The sequence below is a fragment of the Salvelinus namaycush genome, chromosome 4 (genome assembly GCF_016432855.1).
Source record: "Salvelinus namaycush isolate Seneca chromosome 4, SaNama_1.0, whole genome shotgun sequence".
NCBI lineage: Eukaryota > Metazoa > Chordata > Actinopteri > Salmoniformes > Salmonidae > Salvelinus > Salvelinus namaycush.
Genome location: NC_052310.1, coordinates 25,052,137 through 25,078,566, shown reverse-complemented (window position 1 = coordinate 25,078,566; position 26,430 = coordinate 25,052,137). Strand labels below are relative to the sequence as shown.

General features: G+C 44.5%; 1 protein-coding gene across 1 annotated transcript in view; it reads right to left on the bottom strand.

Annotated features, from left to right (window-relative positions):
* The window catches only part of lrp2b (low density lipoprotein receptor-related protein 2b), a 127,762-nt gene that overhangs the window by 61,737 nt on the left and 39,595 nt on the right, over positions 1–26,430 (bottom strand). The window contains exons 24-43 of the mRNA XM_038990738.1: positions 26,129–26,245; positions 25,663–25,859; positions 25,353–25,533; positions 21,240–21,488; positions 20,728–20,936; positions 20,251–20,435; positions 19,508–19,736; positions 18,794–18,971; positions 17,719–17,847; positions 17,213–17,379; positions 16,246–16,389; positions 15,888–15,997; positions 15,352–15,529; positions 11,992–12,205; positions 11,482–11,718; positions 11,118–11,309; positions 8,946–9,122; positions 8,216–8,511; positions 7,550–7,994; positions 3,985–4,150 (exon numbers count right to left, since the gene is read on the bottom strand). Coding sequence (XP_038846666.1) covers positions 3,985–4,150; positions 7,550–7,994; positions 8,216–8,511; positions 8,946–9,122; positions 11,118–11,309; positions 11,482–11,718; positions 11,992–12,205; positions 15,352–15,529; positions 15,888–15,997; positions 16,246–16,389; positions 17,213–17,379; positions 17,719–17,847; positions 18,794–18,971; positions 19,508–19,736; positions 20,251–20,435; positions 20,728–20,936; positions 21,240–21,488; positions 25,353–25,533; positions 25,663–25,859; positions 26,129–26,245 — 4,000 coding nt within the window. The remainder of the gene's footprint in view (positions 1–3,984; positions 4,151–7,549; positions 7,995–8,215; positions 8,512–8,945; positions 9,123–11,117; positions 11,310–11,481; positions 11,719–11,991; positions 12,206–15,351; positions 15,530–15,887; positions 15,998–16,245; positions 16,390–17,212; positions 17,380–17,718; positions 17,848–18,793; positions 18,972–19,507; positions 19,737–20,250; positions 20,436–20,727; positions 20,937–21,239; positions 21,489–25,352; positions 25,534–25,662; positions 25,860–26,128; positions 26,246–26,430) is intronic.

Sequence of the window (26,430 nt, the reverse complement as noted above, 5' to 3'; positions counted from 1 at the left end):
ACCGCAAGGCGCTACAGAGGGTGGTGAGTAATGCCCAGTACATCACAGTGGAAGGCCCCCAAAAACCTCCAGCCACCCAAGCCATCGACTGTTCTCACTGCTACCACACGGCAAGCGGTAACGTTATACCAAGTCTGGAACCAACAGGACCCTGAACAGCTTCTACCCCCAATCCATAAGAATGCTAGACAAGACTGCTAAATAGCTAATCAAATCAAATTTTATTGGTCACATACACATGGTTAGCAGATGTTAATACGAGTGTAGCAAAATGCTTATGCTCTAGTTCCGACCGTGCAGTAATATCTAACAATTTCACAACAACTACCTTATACACACAAGTGTAAAGGAATGAATAAGAATATGTACATATAAATATATGGATGAGCGATGGCCGAACGGCATAGGCAAGATGCAGTAGATGGTATAGAGTACAGTATATACATATGAGATGAGTAATGTAGGGTATGTAAACATTATATAAAGTGACATTGTTTAAAGTGACTGGTGATACATTTATTAGAGCCAATTTGTATTGTTAAATTGGCTAGAGATTTGAGTCAGTATGTTGGCAGCAGCCACTCAATGTTAGCGATGGCTGTTTAACAGTCTGATGGCCTTGAGATAGAAGCTGTTTTTCAGTCTCTCGGTCCCCGCTTTGATGCACCTGTACTGACCTCGACTTCTGGATGATAGCGGGGTGAACAGGCAGTGGCTCGGGTGGTTGTTGCGCCTTCTTCACCACGCTGTCTGTGTGGGTGGACCATTTCAGTTTGTCCGTGCCGTGTACGCCGAGGAACTTTCCACCTTCTCCACAACTGTCCCATCGATGTGGACAGGGGGGTGCTCCCTCTGCTGTTTCATGAAGTCCACGATCATCTCCTTTGTTTTGTTGACGTTACTTTCCTGACACCACACTCCGAGGGCCCTCACCTCCTCCCTGTAGGCCGTTTCGTCGTTGTTGGTAATCAAGCCTACCACTGCAGTGTCGTCTAGAAACTTGATGATTGAGTTGGAGGCGTGCATGGCCACGCAGCCATGGATGAACAGAGAGTACAAGAGAGGGCTGAGAACGCACCCTTGTGGGGCCCCAGGGTTGAGGATCAGCGGGGTGGAGATGTTGTTTCCTACCCTCACCACCTGGGGGCGGCCCGTCAGAAAGTCCTGGACCCAGTTCCACAGGGCGGGGTCGAGACCCAGGGTCTCGATCTTAATGACGAGCTTTGAGGGTACTATGGTGTTAAATGCTGAGCTGTAATCGATGAACCACATTCTTGCATAGGTGTTCCTCTTGTCCAGATGGGTTAGGGCAGTGTGTAGTGTGATTGCGATTGCGTCGTCTGTGGACCTATTGGGGTGGTAAGGAAATTGGAGTGGGTCTAGGGTGTCAGGTAGGGTGGAGGTGATATGGTCCTTGACTAGTCTCTCAAAGCACTTCATGATGACGGAAGTGAGTGCTATGGGGCGATAGTCATTTAGCTCAGTTACCTTAGCTTTCTTGGGAACAAGAACAATGGTGGCCCTCTTGAAGCATGTGGGAACAGCAGACTGGGATAGGGATTGATTGAATATGTCCATAAACACACCAGCCAGCTGGTCTGCGCATGCTCTGAGGACGCGGCTAGGGATGCCGTCTGGACCGGCAGCCTTGCGAGGGTTAACATGTTTAAATGTTTTACTCACGTTGACTGCAGTGAAGGAGAGCCCACAGGTTTTGGTAGCGGGCTGTGTCAGTGGCACTATATTGCGAGCAAAGAAGTTGTTTACTTTGTCTGGGAGCAAGACGTCGGTGTCCGCAACGGGGCTGGTTTTCTTTTTGTAATCCGTGATTGACTGTAGACCCTGCCACATACATCTCGTGTCTGAGCCTTTGAATTGCGACTCTACTTTGTCTCTATACTGACGCTTAGCTTGTTTGATTGCTTTGCAGAGGGAATAGCTACACTGTTTATATTTGGTCATGTTTCCGGTCACCTTGCCATGATTAAAAGCAGTGGTTCGATCCATGGTTTCTGGTTTGGGAAGGTTTTAAAAGTCACCTTGGATCCAATATCACTGATGCACTTGCTAATAAACTCACTCACCGAATACATCAATGTTGTTGTCTGAGGCTATCCAGAACATATCCCAGTCCACGTGATCGAAGCAATCTTGAAGCGTGGAATCAGATTGGTCGGACCAGCGTTGAACAGACCTGAGCACGGGCGTTTCCTGTTTTAGTTTCTGTCTATAGGCTGGGAGCAACAAAATGGAGTCGTGGTCAGATTTGCCTAAAGGAGGGCGAGAGAGGGCTTTGTATGCGTCGCGGACCTTTGTTAAAATCCCCAGCTACAATAAATGCAGCCTCAGTATATGGGGTTTCCAGTTAACATAGAGTCCAATGAAGTTCTTTCAGGGCTGTTGAAGTGTCTGCTTGGGGGGGGGATATACACGGCTGTGATTGTAATTGAAGAGAATTCTCTTGGTAGATAATGCGGTCCGCATTTGATTGTAAGGAATTCTAGGTCAGGTGAACAAAAGGACTTGAGTTCCAGTATGTTGTTATGATCACACCACGACTCGTTAATCATAAGGCATACACCCCCGTCCTTCTTCTTACCAGAGAGATGTTTGTTTCTGTCGGCGGGATGCGTGAAGAAACCGGGTGGCTGTACCGACTCTGATAATGCATCCCGAGTGAGCTATGTTTCCATGAAACAGAGAATATTACAATCTCTACTGTCTCTCTGGAAAGCAACCCTTGCTCGAATTTCGTCTACCTTGTTGTCAAGAGACTGGACATTGGCGAGTAGTATACTCGGGACAGCTCCGTCTGCCCCTTCTGCGCCGCCGTTGTTTTGGGTCGCCTACTAGGATCCGATCCATTGTTCTGGGTGGTGGTCCAAACAGAGGATCCGCTTCAGGAAAGTCGTATTCCTGGTTGTAATGTTGGTAAGTTGATGTTGCTCTTATATCCAATACTTCGTCCCGACTGTATGTAATAAGACTTACGATTTCCTGGGGTAACAGTGTAAGAAATAAAATATAAAGAAACGAATACTGCATAGTTTCTTAAGAACGCGAAGCGAGGCGATCATCTCTGTCGGCGCCATACCTGTTTTAGAAAGCGTCTATGACAAATCAGGAGAGGTCGTTTCACTGAGCAGGTATAACAAACACCCGGCTGTAAAACAGTGATCACTAAGGTCATTACAGAAAACACCAGATTGATACCGACCAGGAGAGTAGCCTTTTCTGGGTGTTTGGAGTCACGTTGTGGGATTGCTAATAATCTGAGAGAGATTTAGGGAGTCCCAATGCTTTAGGACTTGGTCAGGTGGTTTAAGCATGTTCCAGTTTAGGTCAACTAGCAGGACAAATTCAGACTTAAGGTAAGGGGCCAGGAGAGAGCTCAGGGCAGGTAGGGTACAGGCCGGTGCTGATGAAGGACGATAACATCCGGCAACAGTCAAAGAGTTATTTGGAAGTTTAATGCTTTAAACCACAGACTTGGTGGAGACAACCGAGCCAACCGAGCACTGAAGGTGTTCCTTGGTAAAGATAGCCACTCCACCACCTTTGGAAGATCTGTCTTCCAAAAAAAGATTATAACCAGAAAGGTTAACATCAGTGTTCAAAACACTCTTCCTTAACCATGTCTCAATAATGACCAACACATCTGGATTGGAGCTGTGAACCAACACTCAATTGATCCATTTTAGGTAATTAGCTTCTAGTGTTAACATGCAGAAAACCCAGTCTTTTACGAGAGCAGAAATCAGTGAAGCAGATATCAGAGCACAAGTCAGAATTGGGGCTAGCAACAGTAGATGGGCCAGGGTGTACATGCATATTTCCAGATATCATCAGCAGTAATCAAAATAATTGATATTAGTGTTCCAAGACAATTGTTCCTATCTTGCTCGAAGCACCAAATTGTGGAAAACCTGGATGGGATTTGTAAAATTAGCGATCAATGTATGCAAACATCTCAGTTGATTTTACCCATAGCAGGGATCCACAATGATGCCAAGAGGGCGGTTGGCATGGGCTATCAAGGAGCGGTTCTGCCCGTCCACCCCCATGGCCTGGACACTTCTATTGTAGTAGTCGGTGAAGTAAAGGCGCTTGTGAACCCAGTCATAGGCCAGCCCCTGTGGATAATTTAAATCTGAGAGAGAGAGAGAGAAAGAGAGAAGGAACATTTAAAAGAAAGAGGGGAGAGAAATAGAGAGAGAAAAGAGTCAGTGGGAAAAGATAAAAGTGAGGATGGAGACAACCTAAGTCACCAAGGTAACTAATACTGCAACTTATAGATGTTAACAGTTACACTCAATACTGCAACAAGACATTAAAGGCCCAATGCAGCCGTTTTTGTATCAACATCAAATCATTTCTGGGTAGCAATTAAGTACCTTACTGTAATAGTTTTCCATGGTCAAAATAGATTTTTTGCAAAAAACTATTTCTCAAGACAGAATTTTGCAAAGACTGTCTGGAAGTAGGAAAGGGGAAACTGAATAGTATCTGTTATTGGCAGAGAGCTTTGGAACTCTTTATTATTGGTCTATTAAAGGAAAACAAAAACATATTTTGGCATTTCTTTCATTATGCAAAATGCATCATACTGGCTGTATTTCTGTATTTTGAAAGTTATATATTTTGAAAACTTGATTGCTGACATGCATAACATTTTTAGACTAAATCAACAATGGACTAATGAAACAAATACCAAAATATAGTTTAACTAATTTACCATCTGGTGATGTCACCAGGCAAGCCAAAACTCCACCCATGCAAAACTTGCTAGATAGAAGGTCCTATGTACACTGAACAAAAATATAAACAAAACATGTAGTGTTGGTCCCATGTTCATGAGCTGAAATAAAATATCCCCAAAATGTTCCATAAGCACAAAAAGCTTATTTCAAAAACAAAACAAAAAAATACACAGCTGTACCTTGTGCTGGGGACACTAAAAGACCACTCTAAAATGTGCAGTTTTGTCACACAACACAATGCCACAGATGTCTCAAGTTTTGAGTGAGCGTGCAATTGACATGCTGACTGCAGGAATGTCCACCAGAGCTGTTGCCAGAGAATTTAGTGTTAATTTCTCTCCGTCTCCATCGTTGTTTTAGAGAATTTGGCAGTACGTCTAACCGGCCTCACAACCACACGCCACATGTAACCACGTGTATGGCGTCGTGTGGGTGAGCAGTTTGCTAATGTCAACGTTGTGAACTGTGTGCCCCATGGTGGCAGTGGGGTTAATGTATGGGCAGGCATAAGCTACGGACAATGAACACAATTGCATTTTATCGATGGAAATTTTAATGCAGAGATACAGTGACGAGATCCTGAGGCCAAATGTCGTGCCATTCATCCGCCACCATCACCTCATGTTTCAGCATGATAATGCATGGTCCCATGTCGCAAGGATCTGTACACAATTCCTGATAGCTGAAAATGTCCCAATTCTTCCACGGCCTGCATACTTACCAGACATGTCACCCATTGAGCAGTTTGGGATGCTCTGGATCCCACCAGATACTGACTGGTTTTCTGATCCACACCCCTACCTGATCCACGCCCCTACCTGATCCAGACCCTTATCCACTCCCCTACCAGGTATCTGTGACCAACACATGCATACCTGTATTACCCGTCATATGAAATGCATAGATTAGGGCCTAATTTATTTATTTAAATTCACTGATTTCCTTATATGAACTGTAAAATCTTAGAAATATTTGCATGTCATATATATATTTTTTGTTCAGTGTAAATTGTACTTTCAACCAGCAAATATCAGGAAATAACAATGATAAAATTATTTCACACTTTCACAGTGTTAATTTCATCAAAATGAGGAAAACTTAATTTTGACTGTACTGGGTCTTAAAGGCCCCCTTTTTAAAATTATTTTATGTTCAAATCACAGTATATCTAATAAATAAAATGTGTGTTAATTTCATAAAAATAATTCCAAATATATTTGTTATCATTTATTTCCCTGAGCCTCCTTTTGCCATTGAAATGCTCAGTCTGATCGCATGGGCGTGTCGATACACATTTCAATATATTTACATACACAGCCCTGATTCGCGGATAGGAGCGTCTAGACCAGTGGTCACCGGTCACCGGTCACCAACCTTTTCTGAGTCAAGATCACTTTCTGAGTCCAAACTGAAGCTGAGATCATGACTTAAAAAACGTATTAGGCCTATGCAACATTCACCAATTAAAAACAGTTATGTATCAATGAGGTTTGTGCAGTAGGCTATAGGCCGAATATATTATCACTGCATATTGGCTATGCTTCAATTGCCCTGCCAATGTTGTTCTTCTCAGACAATTTTGAAATTATATATTTTTTTAAATGGTATATGATCACACTGGTAATAGACAATTTGTAGTATTACTTGTGAGGCACACCTGAGGGGGCATAATAATTCACTTTTTTTTTAATAGACCGATGGCCTGGATAGATAGTCTGAGGGGAGGGAGCAATGGTGAGGCTGCCTCTCACCTGACTCACCGTCCCTTTGCTCTCCCTCCCTCCGCAGAGAAAAGGGGACAGTCTTCCAGCTGATGGCGAAAGTCAAGTAACACTGCATTATTTCTGCCTAATGCACCAATTCATGTTGTCACTTCTATGACCAGAGAAAGTGAAATATTCCTCGATATTAAAAAAGACACACTAATAATAACAATGCAAGCTTATCGAAACACTTCGAAATACTCATTCATTGCAGCTGCAGTGCTGGTTGTAGCGTAAATGGAAGTAGGGAGAACGCACATTTTATGGCTTATACAATATTGAGCAAAGTGTTGACAGTGCTGAATAACAACATAAACATGAAGTTACTCATAAAAACAGCAGCTCTTTGCTGTAATTCCTTGTCTCTCTCTAGTCATGGTTTTAAATGTTTCGAAATCTCACAGTATCAACTTTGCTGTGCGTTCAAGGTTTCTTTTTACAGTCTAATGTCTGCAGTTTCCTCGAGCCACGGGGATCTGAGCTTTCTGATTGGCCAGCAGTAAACCTATAGGTGCACTTGATTTGTTCTCTTGGCCTGCCGGGTAGGCAGAGATCTACCTTCAGACACATGAAATGGTTCAAAGTGGGAATACTTTGCCTTCCCGGTGCGATAGCTGCTGAATCAAGTGCACCTATCGGCAAGAGCGCGAAAAAATAAAAATAAAATAGGAACGCAAACAGGAAGGCAAGGCTTTATCGTTTGGTTTTAACATAAATGTTTGGTGATCGATTAGGAATGCCTTGGAGATCGACCACTGGCATAGACTCTACAGCCTAACGTTTACCCTTAAAAGTAGGAGGATACATATGCAAATAAAGGATGACTGGTCATTGATCAGAATAATCAGATCCGATTGTGATGTCACAATCTGAGCAGGCTGAAATTCCAGGCATTTTTTTCAAACTCTTCCACAAAAAGGGAATTATCATCATTTTCACAATTTCATCATTTTCACAATCATTACAAAAACTGGAAAAACCACACTATACATTGTCTTCCCCAACCCTCGGATTCACAACACTTACCGTCGGCTATGATGACAGGTGCACCGGTAACCGTGGTGATGACATAGCCTATCCTGCTTCGGCCTATCCCCATGTACTGAGTAAAAAATATCCTCTTGTCTGCAAAGTCGAAATCCAGCGCCACCACATTATAGCCCAGGTTGATAGTAGGGTAGGGGCTAGTGTGATCGGAGGGGTCTAAACGTAAACTATTCATGGTGTAGTCCGTGGTGAATACCAGGAACTCGTCCAGACCGTAGCCGCACGACACTCCATTGTTGAGGAGCGAACCGTGGGCGCAGGCACAAGTGGGTTTCTCCTGCTCGGGCAGGGCGAAGCAGAGCTGCTGGCAGCGCCCATTGTCCTCCTGGCACGGGTTGAAGCCCACCAGGTTGGCAGCGGTGGGCTGCACGTGGGAGTTGAAGACCACCACGTCCGTGAGCCCGTCAATGCCGTCGCGGATCACCTGGTGATGACAGTGACGTTGTTTTTTCAGTCTTTGAATGTGAAAGACACTATTTTGTGCAGCTTGTTGTGTCAATATCTAGGAGTTGTATGTTGTGGGTTTACCCGTTGCATACATTGTTGCGTACATTAATTAGAATTATTTTGTTATGTTACTTTGATAAGAAGTTTTTCAAAAAAGTGAAAGAGACACTAAGCAAAATAAAGCTACTTCATAATCACCTCTGGCTGGGTCGTATTCGCTGGATCCTTGCTGGCCTGGAAAAGCTTCCCGAGCTTTCTATCCACCCACAACATAGAATTCCCAAATATCGACAATCCGTACGGAGCCGGGTATCGACTCCCATAACGGACAATCTCCCTCTGTGTCCCATCGGGCGCCATGCGCGAAATCATATCCAGCACATCGTCTGTCCAGTACAGGAAATCGTTGGTGTAGTCGACCGTGAGGCCGCGTGGCGATGCCAGGCTCTCGGAGGCTAACACGGTACGGTTGGCACCATCTAGCTGGGCACGTTCTAGAATAGAAAATAATACATTTGTTACACACACATTGAAAGGCACAGGGTTTAGGCACAGGTTTAGGATGCAGCACCACTGGATGGAAAGATATTTTGGGGGTTAAGGGCCTTGCTCAAGGGCACAACAGTAGTGGTAGTAATGACACCAGCAGCCCTCCAGTAGCCAGTTCAATTCTCACTTTTCCTTTAATTTTGTATATTGTAAGGTGTTTTCTGAAATTATTGAACAGATAGAGAGAGAGGGTGAGTGGGGAAAGATAGAGGTTGTTTCAAAGGGCAATAGGTCGGATTCAAACCTATGCCGACCCTTTAGACGTGTGCCGGAGACAGCGGCTTAGACCGCTAGGTCACTGTTCTCATCGGCCAGCCCGGGACTTGAAGCGGCAACCTTTCAGTTACTGGTCAACCTCTATAACCTCTGGACTACCTACCAATTTTGGGGTTCTGGCCTCCGTCGGCCCAGAAGAGAAAACGGAGCTTGGGGCTGACGGCAAGGTCACTGGGCCGGTCCTCAGTGGACTTGAGGAGGACCGTGCGGTAGGGGGTTTCGAGGCGGGTCACTTCCAAGTAGGTCTGGGCCTCAATAGCGTTGGTGAAGTAGAGGTTGCCTAAGGGGGAGGGGATGGGAGAAAGAACATTTAGGGAGTGAACAATATTTATATTGAGGGATACCTGGACCTCTTTGAAATGAAAATGGATGGCCCTTCCCCTGAGGAAAAATATTTTTACCTGGCCCTCCCCGAGCATAAAAAAACTAAACATGTAACCCCCCTCCAAAAAGTATTATTAAGACAAAATATCAGGGAATATTAAATCCCTTTTTAGTAGGCTAACAATGTTGCAGGCGTGCTTTCTATCAAATCAACCTGTGGTTGAGAAGCACTGCTGTATTCGTAAGCACTGCCCAATTTGTAAGTCGCTCTGGATAAGAGCGTCTGCTAAATGACTTAAATGTAAATGTAAATGTATTCATACCATATTCATGTTATCCGCTAGAAGGGGGCATTTACCAATTTAAGCCTTAAGGGCCGTCCACACCAAGGACGATAAATCTAACGACATATTATACATAACTATAAAATGTTGGCAAGCATCCACACTAGAAGAAAGTTTACATTCTACAGTAGCCTACACCTGTCAATCAACTATCAACGCATCCTACTGCACGCTGTAGGCCTATTAATAAGGTGATAACACAGACCATTCAGTGCTTCAAAGTGTGTTCATTGTTATAATGACAACTGCAAATAATACTTCAATGTAGGCTACATGTAGCCTAATGAAAATGTTAATCAAATGTTGAAATTCAACAACAAACGCGGTTTAGCCTGCACATCTTTTGCATCGTGTCATTGATTGCCTCGTTGCTCATGTGGTTTGAAAGTGATTTCCATTTTTCGAATGGATGTAAATTCATTTGGATCTTCTTTCTCGCCGTCTATCTGTCCTGTGCAACCATTTAAGTAGCAATAAAGCCTTCTTCTCTCCACAAAAAGCCTATTGTGCCTAATATAAAAAATGCAACAGCAAAAAAAGCTCCTATAGTTTTTGTAGCCTATAGCTTTTCGTGAGATTTCATGAGAAGAGGAATAGCAGAGGCTTGCGTCCGTAGCCTATAGCCTATTGCGCACGGGAATAGCTGGAAGAGAGAGGCTAGAATTCTAAAAACAAAAAGTGATTCAATCAGTCTCTCCTTTACTTTTAGCCAAGAGAGACTGGCATGCATAGTATTGATATTAGCCCTCTGATTAGAGTGAACCAAATAACATTTTTGTCACATCGAATACAACTGGTGTAGACTTTAGCGTGAAATTCTTGCTTGCGAGCCCTTCCGAACGATGCAGAGTAAAATAGTAACACGAGGAATAAAATAAAATTCACAAGAATGGAGGTATATACAGGGAGTGCCATACAGCCTAGGCCTGATTATGCAATCATTTGGATCAGTTATGGGTCTATTCTCGACAGTTTACAAGGTCCTGAAAGGTATATTAGCAGGCTACTCATGTGGTGTATTTTGATCACACCACTGCGCAGTCTCTCAATTCAATTCAATTCAAGGGGCTTTATTGGCATGGGAAACATGTGTTAACATTGCCAAAGCAAGTGAGGTAGATAATATACAAAAGTGAAATAAACAATAAAAATTAACAGTAAAGTGCTGTTTCAAATTCCCAGCCAGGGGTGTATTCATTTCGGAAACCGTTTACTGTTGATAACCAAACGAAAACAAAAAGTTTCTATTTGTAGGTCGCTACCCGTTTCGTTCGCTTCCGTTTAAGAAAGGTTTTGCAACAGAACCATCGTAATGAATACGCCCCAGTTCTTTTGGGTTGTACGTCAAAGTTACAGAGTCGAATTCAATACGTAAATTCCAAAATCCTGACAAATACTAACATTCAATCGATTCGAAATTACTTGACCCTCCCCTGGACTAAATAAAAAAAATACTAAACCAACCCCCATTTTCCTCCAGGTAACAATTGCATAAAGTCATTTCAACCAGTTTTGCCTGCTGGATGTGGTTTATAGATGAGGATCTGTACCAGAACTATTTACAACTTGGAGTATGTCTCTCCACTCTTTACATCATGGATCCTAACCTGAGATCCAGTCCACAGCCATCCCTTGTATGCCTCCTCGGCCGATGCCTTGGTTGACGACGGGAGTGAAGCTTCCACCGTCTGTCTGGGCCCTGAAGATCCCTCTGTAAGAGCTGGAAGTGCTGTTGTCGATCCAGTAGATGTACCTAGAGGCGACGTGGAGATCCAGCTTGTCCATCACAGAGTAAGAGTCTGCAGTGGGTAAAGACATGTTAGCTTATCGAGATACTCAGTTACAGTATAAGTTAGTAACAACGTTGGGTATAGATTTGTGAAAGAGGATTCATGACAAGATCTGTTTCAGACATAGACTTAGGGTATATTTAGGTCTGGTTACTTTAGAGTTAGAGTTAGGGTTACGTACATCCAGCAACAGGCACCATGGCCTCCGAGTGGTCGGAGCTGTTGATGTGGAAGCCTCGGATAAGTCTGGGGGTGGAGACCACTGCGTAGGAGTCGTACTGCACGCAGGTGGTGCCATCCTGGGAAGGCACTAAGCCCGTGGTGCAGACACATGTCTTCTGGCCCCCAGGCTTGGGCAAACACAGGTGGGGACAGGCCCCATTGTTGGTGCTGCAGGCGTTGGTTGTGCCGGCCGAGTCTGGGGAAGAAGATAAAGGGTGAGAAATTAACTTGAGATATAATGCCTGTGTGGAACACATTATGTTCACAAAAATCTCCCACTGACACCAACTTGCATGATTACATGAAAATTCAAGGACCTTTAAATCTGCTGACAATCTACTTGGTGGCAAATGTACCAAATATCAGATCAGTAAAACGTTCAGTATCATACTCTACATACTGTCGCTCTCTGTTGAAAAAAGACTAGCGGATGAAGACTAGAAGGTTAGCTGTAGGTAGCCACACTCACTGTCTCGGGCGTGGACTTTGAGGGCTCGGACTCCTGTCATCCCACTCCTCAGCACCACCATGTTGGCCCCGGTGTCCTTGTCCACCCTCTCGATGACCTCGTAGTCCAGGTCGGTGTAGTAGAGGTAATTCTGGTGCACTGTGAGGCCCCAGGGGTGGGACAGCTGGCTCACTATGGTCACCCTGCTGACCCCGTCCATCGTACCACACTCAATCTGTTCACAGGGAAAGGGAGAGTAACGGGAGTCAGGGACATTTAGAGTTACTGTATGTTTCAGTTGCAGCACTATTCAATACAATTCAGTACAACCTTATTTGTGCCCTTAGGGTAATTATTACTAGGGCTAGTGGTGTTTCAGACACATACAACAACACATCAGTATATGATATGCAATAAAGTTGTGTGCACTAAATGAGAAATTAATACGACAGTGGTTGTGCGCGTTCGCCCATGTATGTATGTCCGTCCGTCCGTGTGGTCCTTTGTAGCTCAGTTGGTAGAACATGGCGTTTGTAACGACAGGGTAGTGGGTTCGATTCCCAGGACCACCAATACATAACATGTATGCACACATAAGTCGCTTTAGCGTTTCCTAAATGGCATATATTCTCCTCAAGTTTGCAGACGACACAACAGTAGTAGGCCTGATTACCAACAATGACGAGACAGCCTACAGGAAGGATGTGAGGGGAGTGGTGCCAGGAAAATAACCTCCCCCTCAAAGTCATCAAAACGAAGGAGCTGATCGTGGACTTCAGGAAACAGCAGAGGGAGCACGCCCCTATCCACATCGACGGAACCACAGTGGAGAAGGTGGAAAGATTCAAGTTCCACAGCGTATACATCACTGGCAATCTGAAATGGTCCACCCACACAGACAGTGTGGTGAAGAAGGCGCAGCAGTGCCTCTTCAACCTCAGGAGGCTGTAGAAATTCGGCTTGGCCCCTAAGACCCTAACAAACTTTCATAGATGCCCAATTGAGCGCATCCTGTCGGGCTGTATCACCGCCTGTTAAGGTAACTGCACCGCCCGCAACCGCAGGGCTCTCAAGAGGGTGGTGCTGTAACGGCTGTCTAATTCCTCCTCCTCGGATGAGGAGAAGGAGTAAGGGTCGGACCAAAACGCAGCGTTGAATGAAGACATAATGAATATTGAATATATAATGAACGACAAGACGAACACGAAAAAACACTTGGAAAATACAAAACAACAAAACGACTAGACTAGACCTAAACTTGAGAACTTACATATACACGAAGAACGCACGAACAGGTACAGACTACACAAACGAACGAAAACACGAAACAGTCCCGTGTGGAGCATACAGACACAGACACAGGAACAATCACCCACAAACAAACAGTGAGAACAGCCTACCTTAATATGGTTCTCAATCAGAGGAAACGTCAAACACCTGCCTCTAATTGAGAACCATATCAGGCAACACATTTAACCCAACATAGAAACACATAACATAGAATGCCCACCCCAACTCACGCCCTGACCAACTAAACACATACAAAAACAAGGAAAACAGGTCAGGAACGTGACAGAACCCCCCCCCTCAAGGTGCGAACTCCGGGCGCACCACCTAAAGTCTAGGGGAGGGTCTGGGTGGGCATCTGTCCACGGTGGCGGCTCCGGCTCCGGACGTGGTCCCCACCCCACCATAGTCAAACCCCGCTTCCGTAGCCTCCTCCAAATGGCCACCCTCCAAATTAACCCCACTGGATTAAGGGGCAGCTCCCGGACTAAGGGGCAACACCGGACTGAGGGGCAGCTCCGGACTGAGGGGCAGCTCCGGACTGAGGGGCAGCTCCGGACTGAGGGTCAGCTCCGGACTGAGGGGCAGCTCCGGACTGAGGGGCAGCTCCGGACTGAGGGGCAGCTCCGGACTGAGGGACAGCTCCGGACTGAGGGGCTGCTCCGGACTGAGGGGCTGCTCATGGCTGGCTGGCGGCTCTGGCTGCTCATGGCTGGCTGGCGGCTCTGGCTGCTCATGGCTGGCTGGCGGCTCTGGCTGCTCATGGCTGGCTGGCGGCTCTGGCTGCTCATGGCTGGCTGGCGGCTCTGGCTGCTCATGGCTGGCTGGCGGCTCTGGCTGCTCATGGCTGGCTGGCGGCTCTGGCTGCTCATGGCTGGCTGGCGGCTCTGGCTGCTCATGGCTGGCTGGCGGCTCTGGCTGCTCATGGCTGGCTGGCGGCTCTGGCTGCTCATGGCTGGCTGGCGGCTCTGGCTGCTCCTGTCTGGCTGGCGGCTCTGGCTGCTCCTGTCTGGCGGAAGGCTCTGGCTGCTCATGTCTGGCGGAAGGCTCTGGCTGCTCCTGTCTGGCGGAAGGCTCTGGCTGCTCCTGTCTGGCGGAAGGCTCTGGCTGCTCCTGTCTGGCGGAAGGCTCTGGCTGCTCCTGTCTGGCGGAAGGCTCTGGCTGCTCCTGTCTGGCGGAATGCTCTAGCGGCTCCTGTCTGGCGGAAGGTTCTAGCGGCTCCTGTCTGGCGGAAGGTTCTAGCGGCTCCTGTCTGGCGGAAGGCTCTAGCGGCTCCTGTCTGGCGGACGGCTCTAGCGGCTCCTGTCTGGCGGACGGCTCTGAAGGCTCAGGACAGACGGGCGGCTTTGAAGGCTCAGTACAGACGGGCGTTTTTGAAGGCTCAGTACAGACGGGCGGCTTTGAAGGCTCAGTACAGACGGGCGGCTTTGAAGGCTCAGTACAGACGGGCGGCTTTGAAGGCTCAGGACAGACGGGCGGCTTTGAAGGCTCAGGACAGACGGGCAGTTCTGGCTGCGCTTGGCACCCGATGTCACAGGAAGGCCAAAAATATCATCAAGAACATCAACCCCCCAACCCACGGCCTTTTCACCCAGCTATCATCCAGAAGGCGAGTTCAGTACAGGTGCATCAAATCTGGGACTGAGAGACTGAAAAACAGCTTCTATCTCAAGGCCATCAGACTGTTAAATAGCCATCATTAGCCGGCAACCACCCGGTTACTCAACCCTGCACCTTAGAGGCTGCTGCCCTAAATACATAGACATGGAATCACTGGCCACTTTAATAATGGAACACTAGTCACTTTAATAATGTTTACATACTGCTTTACTCATCTCATATGTATATACTGTATTCTATTATACTGTATTTTAGTCAGTGCCACTTCGACATTGCTCGTCCTAATATTCATTTATTTCTTAATTCCATTCTTCTACTTTTAGATTTGTGTGTATTGTTGTGAATTGTTAGATAGTACTGCACTGTTGGAGCTAGGAACACAAGCATTTCGCTACACCGGTAATAACATCTGCAAATATGTGTATGCGACCAATCAAATTTGATATATTTGTTTCTGTGTAACTCGGTACCCACCACTCCGGTGCTGGCTACGCCCCAGTACAGCTTGCTCACAGCGATGTCTGCGGTGATGAACCCAATGATCCCCTGGTTGACGGTGTAGAGGTTCCTCAGGTTGCCTCCATCCATGTCAGCACTGGCAACCTTAGGAGGTACGCCACTGTCTGTCCCCCGGTCTGTCCAGAACAATTTACTATCAAGCAGGAAGTCAGAAAGTTTAGTATTAATTAGTATTAGCGTTAGTATTAATCCACTGATGATGACATGGAATGAAGACTAACAATTCAAAATATGTCTGGTGTTGTCGTTGACTTTCCCCTATAACGTTATGAAATGCTTGGTACAATGTTGGTATAAAGTCAAATTGATTATTTTACTTCCTAAATAGATCAGTAGCCAACAAACTGTACAGTATTATTACTTGCCAATTAAGCACACACTACATACGCAGGACGGCACACACACATACAGTACTACTTCTTTGTCAGTATTACATTTATTTAGTTGTATCCTTTGTAACTAGTAATAATGATACACAGATGAGTGTTTACCCTCTGGCTGGGTCCAGGGCTATTCCAATAGGCTCCCCTGCTCCCTCTGGCTTCCCTGTGTTTGTGATGAGGGTCTTCCTGTAGAGTTGAACTCCATCCACACGAATGACCTACAGTAGATGAGAAACTTGCTATATCATGTTCAATTAATACATTATAACCATGTCACTACCAACGCAGTGAAAAGACTACAGTATGCAAAGTAAAGAGATATAGTCACAATTAGCGTGAAACCACTCGGTTGTCATCTCTATATTGGATCCAATAACACCTTGAGCCAAGTAATGATATTGCACTTCTACAAAAGCAAGTCAGATATAGTCTATACATAATTTACAATGAGGACATGATACGCTACCTCTATTGCTTTATTAGTTGGGTTCGTGTAGTACATCATGCGAGTTATCCAATCAAAAGCCAGACCAGAGGGCGAGCCAATGATTGCAGATGGAGCAAACAGAGTCCTATTGGTTCCATCAGTTTTCACCCTGTAAATGGAGCTCTGCGAGTGGGAGACAGCAAACAATGAAATTATATTAGACTCGAATCCAGACTTGAAATAAGTGAGTTTGGGGGTGTTGGGTTCTAACTTGAAATATCCTTATTCGTGTTACCATATTAGACCTGGGTGTATGGAAATCTACTAAGTGAGAAAGGGGAGCCCAGAAAATGTACATTCTGTCAGAACATGTTATTGTCAAGTCTCGTGCATCCTATGGAGAGAGGGAAAGAGTAACAGTCTGGTTTCAGTCACTGATAAGGTTGTATAGCCGTGGATGAGGGAGAAGTGAGGAATGTGGGCCGAGGTCAGGTCAGATGTAGTGAGCAGGAACAGTCCTATGACATACACACATAGGAGGCAAGGCCGTGACTACACCCATGAGAGGAACCACTTAAGTTCCTGCCCAGCAACAGAGATGTATTGGCTGTCTAGATGTGCAAGAAGTTGACTCTGCCCAGTAGAGGGTATAAATATATGTACTTGTGTAAACATGTCTTTGTCTTTTCAGCTGTTGGACCCAGTGGGTGAATACACTTGGTTTAAGCATTTTCCTAGTCGTCTGTTTGAGTTTTTACTCTTTGTCAGAACATGGTTAAAATTTAAAGGTTAAAAATGGTTAAAGTTGCAAAATTCCAGTAACCGTCAAATTTTTTTCCCCCAGAAATCCTGGTTGGAGGATTCCAGATTCTCTGTTTTTTCCTGCCCTATTACGGGAATCTCACAACCGGGAAATTTCTGGAAATCCTGAAAATTTTGCAAAACCAGAATTTTGCAACCCTTAAAATAGTAGTGGCTTATTTACTGTGAGCAACTTGTCACTCACCGAGTCCTGCACCCAATAGACAAACTGCTCCTGGTCGTCAAAGTCAATGTCCCGCCCCTGAGTGATGCCAGACACGGGTGCCATGGCGTTGTTGGAGGGGTCGGCCGGGTCCACAGGGATGCCGAAGATCACAGTCTCCCTCACCACCATCAGGAACGGAGTGTCATCTGAGGTAGAGACAGAGTAGGATAGAAAGGGATGAGGTGGAATGGAGTGGAATAGAATTGAATAGAATGTGAAAGAGACAGAAAAGCAAAATCTACCAGTGTTTTGTTCTGATTGGCCTTTGCGATATCATTATCTCCATTTATCATGTTATGACAAATACGTAACACATTTGCCTTCATACAGAATAGTATAAATCAGAGTGGTATAGAAAAAAATACAATTGATTAGGAATATAAAAATTCCCTTGTACTGTACTATGACAGCAATAATTAATCGGGTCAAATAGATGAGCTAAGAGAGAGGCTACAAGCCTATCATTAGAGCTGCTGTTAGGGTACCTTTGATGCAGGTGCGCCCATCACTGTTGAGGTTCCAGCCAGACTGGCAGTGGCAGGTGTAGTACCTGGGCCTAAAGCCAGACAGTAGGCACAGCTGACTGCACAGGTGCTCCGCGCATGGGTTGATTGCTGCATAGTGGAAAACAATGGAACAATAATGTCAATGGAACTATAAAGTAATGCTTTATCCACTACTAGTGCTGAGCGATTAGTGCTTTTTGAGGTCAGTTCGGTTTCGGTTCGATTATTAAAAAATAATCAAGCTTTTCGATTTTGGTTTTGATTATACTTTTTTTTTTTTACTTTAAATGCCTTATGCATTACATTTATGTCGGTTGAAAGCTGTAACAACACAGAATAAAACAATTAATACAAGTCCAATGATGGTAGTGGCTGCCCATTACTGCTTATTACTTATTAACCATAATTTATTCACATTACTTTAATAAAATATTTCAGTTGTTATGTATATTACATTTGTTTTATTTTATTACTTTATTATTTCATTTCCAAGTCATCATCTCATCTCTATAGAGCTGCTGCCTATGCGGTCTGACAAAATCACTGTTTTAGTAGTTCTTCAAAGTAAATAAGGCTAAATACCAACTATCAACCACTTATATCATGTATTTTCAGGTAGAGATACCTCACGAAGCTCTCTATCCCTCTCGCTTGCGCCTTCTTCTGTCACTTCTCTCCATCTCAGACCGGACAATGAGGTGCGCAATGGGTTATGGTTATAGTTAATTATAGTACATTTCCTGCGCTAAATTACGTAGAACTCCCTACTACAACGCACAGTTCAGGCTTGATCTGATTTAGCTCTAGAGAAACTGCGCATTGCGCTCACAAAAAAAAAGAACGAAATGGAATTCAATTCATTCAACTGACATCATTCAATAACCGGAATTTATTGTAATTGTTCAGCACTATCCACTATAAACAAATGGTAAGTTTGAATGTTTTATGGACGTATTTTGAATGTTACCCGCTGGTTGTTAGAATGTTATCCAGAAGTTGTTGAACAGTACCTACTGTTTGTTTGAATGTTATCTGGACGTTGTTTGAACGTTACCTGCTGGTTGTTTGATGGGGTGGTCCATGACAATGCCCATGGGCTGGTAGACGTTGGTGATCACGGTGGTCGTGTTTCCCCCGTGGAACTTGTTGGTCCTCAGGACCTGGGAAGTATAGCGCTCCGACCAGTAGATGTGGTCCTCGAAGATGGTCATACCGTGGGGGTGTTGAAGAACCTACAGAGAGGTAGGGGGAAGGACAGAGTGGTGGAGAAACCGGGATTTATAAAGGATAAAAGGGTGACACTTTACTTAAAGCCAACGTGTTCAATCCTTTATTACATGTTATTGTTTGAGCCTTTATAATATCTTATTATACAACTTATTACAACGTATTACATGTTATAGTTTGAGCCTTTATAATGTCTTATTATACAACTTATTACAACTCATTACATGTTATTGTTTGAGCCTTTATAATGTCTTATTATACAACTTATCATGTATTTATATAGCAGTTATTTAGCCACAAACATGAGATGATACTAAGACATTATAAAGGGTCATAAATGCTTATGCTCAAGTCTTACGATGCATTATAACAGCATTACAATGCATTACCGTCTGCATTAAGTGTTACCAATGAATGCGATACTGTAGGAAGTAGTGCCATGAGAACAAATTATTCATGGGCCCTTACAATAAGAATAAGATACTAGTGTACACTGTACATTTTAGGACAACCTCAGCCTGCTGGTTTTAACCATGCTCACCATATCACTGGCCATGACCTGGAAGCGGTTGTTGCCGTTGTAATCGCAGTAGTCAATGTACTTGAGGTAGGCGTCAGCAAAGTAGACCCGGCGCGTGGTGTAGTCCAGGGCCAGACCGTTGGGCCAGTAGAGCTTGGTGGTGACAATGGCCTGTCTCCCGGTGCCGTCCATGTAGGCCATCTCTATCCTCGGGTTCTGACCCCAGTCTGACCAGAACATTACGTTGGTGCTGGGAAAGGTCAAATGCCATATCAATTATGATACTTTTTTTTAACCTTTGCTGTGCTGTGATTTTGCAGTGAATAAGGTAGATGTCGAGAACTCAACAGAGAGAAAAATAATGCACAACAATGATTCAAAGAACAACATGTAAAGTAAAATGCAGTGATGCAGGCTAATTTAGCAATTATTTATTTGAAGGGTTCCTAAAAAGGGACAGCATAACACATTCATAAGCAGTAATTAAATAACTTAATTAAGTAATTCATAATTTTAGCATTTGTTGACAGGAATTTAATGAATTATTGTCTACTGCTCATGAATGTGCTATGTATGGTTAATGAATGTGCTATGTATGGTTAATGAATGTGTTATGTATGGTTAATGAATGTGTTATGTATGGTTAATGAATGTTCTATGTATGGTTAATGAATGTGCTATAAAATCCTTATGTAGGTACCTTTCAGTGTTACTGATCATTCAATCATTGCTGTGTTCCTATGGTTAGCAGTGAAAGGCCTTACTGGTTTCGGGGGTCCAGAGCCAGTCCACGGGGGCTGGTGACGTTCTTGGTGAGGAGGACCTTCCTGAAGCGGCCGTCCAGAGTGGACACCTCGATGTTCTCCATCACCGAGTCGGTCCAGTAAAGGTTCCTGGCCACCCAGTCCACAGCTATGCTCTCCGGTACCATTAGACCAGTGGAGAACACCTAGAACCACAGAAGAACAAAGTGCGGTATATTAGAACACTGTAGACCATAGTGGAGTTCAATTTCATGTGCTTGAATTCTTGCCGTTACAACACACTGTATTTTGGAGTTTCAGCACGTCATATAGGTCATACTGTTATATTGTGTTAATATGGATGAAATATTAAGAATCCTAATAAGGCACAGCATTCTGATGTATATTAAATAACCATATTTGTTATTAAAAACTGGACAAAGGCTTTTTCTTGAAGCAATAACCGAAAAATAACCATCATTCAGCGTGTTCTCAGACCTCTCGTCTGTCCGTGCCGTTCTGAAAGGAGGTAAAGATCTTCTTCAGCGAGGCGTCGGCCCAGTAGATTCTGCTGGTCAAGCGGTCAAAGTCAACGGTCACGATGTCTGAACCGCTGACCACAGGGTGGATGAGGGGCGGTCGGAGGTTGACTTTGTTGGAGATGATCTGACTGCGCTTGGCAACTAGGAGCGTGGCTGCTGTGGGGTCTGCAGGTAAACCAATAAGTAGTAAATACAAAAAAAGTATTTCACAATAGATTAGAGGGAGTTAGCATTTAGATGAATACAAATATATTGTAATAAAAATATTTGCTAACATTACATGGCTAAAATGTTTCCATGACAATATCTTACTTTGTATACGCCAATAAAAACGATTGGGATTCTTTTTTTTACTGTAACGCCAAAATAATCACATCACTTTCACCTCAAAATTCCAAAGATAAATATATTATTTCGAAGTGCAAATAGCGACGAACGAACAGCCACAATGTTAGGTTGCACCCTTACCGGTGGCTTTGCAGGAGCGACTATCGGCCTCGAGCAGGTAGCCGTCTGAGCAGGAGCAGCGGAAGGAGCCTCTCTCGTTGTAGCACTGCTGGCTACACCAGCCTGGGATGGAACACTCGTCGATGTCGTCGCAGGTCTTGGAGTCGTTGAGGAGCTGGTAGCCTGGTTGACAAGTACACTCTGCTCCGAAAGGACCCTGGATACAGCTGTCACTGCAGCCCCCGTTGTTCAATGCACAGTCCTCCTGGTCTATGGAGGAACAAACATGGAGGCATGTTTATTGTTCACCTGCTCAGGGACAGTAGATATAAATGACCTGTTTAGCTAAATCTAGTACAATGCATCAAATTTCTCCTTGAGAGTTATGTTTTAATTACAGTATATGTGTCACTGTTAAATAAACGTAATATTTAAACATATTAAATGTTAGACCAAAAGTATCTGGACACCTGCTTGTCGAACATCTCATTCTAAAATCATGGGCATTAATATGGAGTTGGTCCACACTTTGCTGCTCTAACAGCCTCCACTCTTCTGGGAAGGCTTTCCACAAGATGTTGGAACATTGCTGCGGGGACTTGCTTCCATTCAGTCACAAGAGCATTAGTAAGGTCAGGCACTGATGTTGGGCGATTAGGCCTGGCTCGCTGTCGGCGTTCCAATTCATCCCAAATGTGTTCGATCAGGTTGAGGTCAAGTCTCTACGCAGGCCAGTCAAGTTCTTCCACACAGATCTCGACAAATAATTTCTGTATTGACCTCACTATGTGCACAGGGGCATTGTCATGCTGAAACAGGAAAGGGTCTTTCCCAAACTGCTGCCACAAAGTTGGAAGCACAGAATCGTCTAGAATGTCATTGTATGCTGTAACGTTAAAATTCCCCTTCACTGGAACTAAGGGGCCTAGCCCGAACTATGAAAAACAGCCCCAGACCATTACAGTTTGCACTATGCATTCGGGCAGGTAGCATTCTCCTGGCATCTGCCAAACCCAGATTCTTACGTCGGACTGCCAGATGGTGAAGCGTGATTCATCACTCCAGAGAACGCGTTTCCACCACTCCAGCCGACGCTTGGCTTTGCGCATGGTGATCTTAGGCTTGTGTGCGGCTGCTCGGCCATGGAAACCCATTTCATGAAGCTCCCGATGAACAGTTATTGTGCTGACGTTGCTTCCAGAGGCAGTTTGGAACTTGGTATGGAGTGTTGCAACCGAGGACAGACAATTTTTACGCGCTTCAGCAATCGGCGCTCCCGTTCTGTGAGCTTGTTTGGCCTACCACTTTGCGGCTGAGCCGTTGTTGCTCTTAGAAGTTTCCGCTTCACAATAACAGCACAATGCCACAGTTGACCGTGGCAGCTCTAGCAGGGCAGAAATTTGACGAACTGACTTGTTGGAAAGGTGGCATCGTATGACGGTGAAAAGTCACTGAAAAAGTCACTGAGCTCTTCAGTAAGGCCATTTTACTGCCAATGTTTGTCTATGGAGATTGCATGGCTGTGTGCTCGGTTTTATACACCTGTCAGCAACGGTTGTGGCTGAAATAGCCAAATCCACTCATTTGAAGGGGTGTCCACATACACTATATATGCAGAAGTATGTTGTCACATGTTAAAGTCACGCTAGTACCACTACTACTTATTGCATGGCGCCCTCACCTAACATGGACAGACTAAAACAAGTCTTCACTCAACATCCATAACCATTTTAAAAATGTATATCACATGTCAATCTTAACATCAACACTTAAGGCGCTAGTCAATATACCCTAGGAAAATGGAGAAAACACATAACGTGACTTTTCAAGAGACAGGTCAGTAATGTCTATTCACACCCCATCACTTGTCTCGTTGAGCAATTTCTTTCATTTTGTAATTTTCCTGTTCAAATGAATACAACTTCAATCCCCGAAACAGACAGGCAAAGTCAGAGACAACTGCGTGTAACATCATTGTCAGCCTGACTAAGACCTTCAGGTAGTGCTGAGCATTTTTAAACAATTAATTGACCTATATTTAAACAATATTGACCTCAGTTCAATTTGTCATTTTTTTTGTGAAATCAGATCAAGCCCGAACTGTGCGATGTACACTGAACAAAAATATAAACGCAACATGCAACCATTTCAAAGATTTTACTGAGTTAAAGTTCATATAAGGAAATCAGGCAATTGAAATACATTCATTAGGTACTAATCTATGGATTTCACATGACTGGGAATACAGATATGCATCTGTTGGTCACAGATATCTTTTTAAAAAAGTAGGGGCGTGGATCAGAAAACCAGTCAGTATCTGGTGTGACCACCATTTGACTCATGCAGCGCGACACATCTCATTGGCATAGAGTTGATCAGGCAGTTCATTGCAGCCTGTGGAATGTTGTCCCACTCCTCTTCCATGCCTTTGCGGAGTTGCTGAATATTGGCGGGAACTGGAACACGTTGTCTTACACGTCCAGAGAACCCCAAACATGCTCAATGGGTAGACATGTCTGGTGAGAATGCAGGCCATAGAAGAACTGGGATATTTTCAGCTTCCAGAATTGTGTACAGACATGGGGCCATGCATTATCATACTGAAACATGAGGTGATGGTGACGGATGAATGGCACGAAAATTGGCCTCATGATCTCATCACGGTATGTCTGTGCACTCAAATTGCCATCGATAAAATGCAATCTTAGCTTATGCCTGCCCTACCATAACCCCACTGCCACCATTGGGCACTCTGTTCACGACATTGACATCAGAAAACCGCTCACTCACATGACGCCATACTCGCTTTCTGCCATCTGCCCGGTACAGTTGAAACCGGGATTTATCCGTGAAGAGCACACTTCTCCAGCGTGCCATTGGCCATCGAAGGTGAGCATTTACACACTGAAGTTGGTTACTACGCCGAATTGCAGTCAGGTCGAGATCCTGGGAGGACGACGAGCACGCAGATGAGCTTCTCTGAGACGGCTTTGTGCAGAAATGATTTGGTTGTGCAAACCCACAGTTTCATCAACTGTCGGGGTGGCGGTATCAGACGATCCCGCAGGTGAAGAAGTCGGATGTAGAGGTCCTGGACTGGTGTGGTTACATGTGGTCTGCGGTTGTGATTCTCTAAAACAACATTGGAGACACCTTATGGTAGAGAAATTAACATTAAATTCTCTGGCAACAGCTCTGGTGGATATTCCTGCATCATGCCAATTGCATGCTCCCTCAAAACTTTGTGGCATTGTGTTGTGTGACCGAAATGCTCGTTTTAGAGTGGCCTTTTGTTGTACCCAGCACAAGGTGCACCTGTGTAATGATCATGCTGATTAATCAGATTCTTATGATATGACACACCTTTTAGGTGGATGGAGCATTTTGGCAAAGGAGAAATGCTCAATAAAAGGGATGTAATGAATTTGTGTGCAACATTTTAGAGAAAAAAGCTTATGGAACATTTCTGGGATCTTTTATTTCAGGTCAAGAAACATGGGACCAACACGTTAATATTTTTGTTCAGTGTAGTAGTGAGTTGTAGTTTCCAACAGGCATATATTCTACATAGTTTAGCGCAGAAAACGTGGTAATTTTGATTTGATTTCAATTGAATTAACTACAATGACCATACTCCATTGCGAGTCTACTTGTGCGGTCTGTCTGGGGCAGACACATAGAGGGAGAGAAAAGATAGAAGAATGCACAAATAAAACAAATTTAATACACACAACTGAAATATTTTATAAAAAATTAATATGAATAAATTATGGTTAATATTACCTATAAAAGTCATATCACTTAGTGATAAGCAGTAATGGGCTGTCACTACCCTCACGGGACTTTAATTCATATTTTTATTCTGTATTGTTACAGCATTCAACCCACATAATGCATAGTGCATTTAATGTAAAAGAAAAATCTGCAATTTTATTTTAATAATCTAACCGAAACCGAACCGAACTCAAAAAGCATTCATCTCTCAGCACTACCTTCAGGTCAAAACGTTGCACAATAACACTGCAGGAGCACTCAACAGTGTGCAGGCATCTTTCTTAATGACTTCACTTGTGTACCTGAAAGTTATTACATGTCATACACTACTTCTAAACTAGAAACGTCCTTGTCACTCACTGCAGAGGGGTGACTCATCAGCTCCATTGGGACAGTCCCGCTGTCCGTCGCACACCTTCCCTAGGACGATGCACACCTGGTCGGTGGGGCACAGCCACTGGCCTGAGGGGCACATGAAAGGAGGCGTGGGGCAGTTCTGCTCATCGCTCATGTCCCTGCAGTCGTTGTCGCCGTCGCACACCTGATAATAACAACGACTGCAATGGAAACAAGGCGATTCACTCCCGTGCGTTTAGAATTTGTCTAATCAAATTCATTCATTCACTTGTTTCATTCACTCACTCACCCATTCACCCACCCACTCACTCACCCAGCTCGGAGAGATGCAGTTGCCGTTGGCGCACTGGAAATAGTTGCTGTGGCATGTTACAGGCGGGCACGAGTTGTGTTCGTCAGAGCCGTCCTCGCAGTCGTGGTGCCCGTCACACTCCCACTCGTCGGGCACGCACAGGCCGTCCGTCTGGCACTGGAACTCATCATTGTGGCAGAGGCCAGGTCCTCGCGTGGCTGCAGACGTAAGCAATTAACACATTGATTGAGGAGTCCATAAAGGACATTGGAGGGCTGAATATTATACAATTAATATATGATTAAATCTCAGATAAGCACAAATATTTGGCTTGATAAGTCCTTGCAATAAAATTAAAACACAGCCATACTCAAAGTTAGGAAGTATAAAGCAATTATTTTTCCTACAGGAAAAACAAAACTGAATTTGTCATATGACTTGAGTCAACCCAGGATGATGGTACAGGAAGCAGGTAGAGTTGACTTACGGCAGCCGCTCTCATCCGATTGGTCCCGACAGTCAAAGACCCCGTCGCAGCGGTAGATGCTACTGACACAATGGTCACCACTGGCACAGGCAAACTCATAGGATGAACAGGAGAACTCTGAGAGGAGAGGAAGAGAAGAGGAGGTGTGGTAAAGGAGAAGAGGTAAAGGGGGGTTTGTGAGGGGAGGAGAAGGGAGAGTAGGAAAATGAGAGGCAAAAAAGAGCATAGTTGAGAAATAGAAAGGGTGGGGAAAAACATTGCACAATATTGCAAAATACAAAACTTAGATTAACAAGAGTACT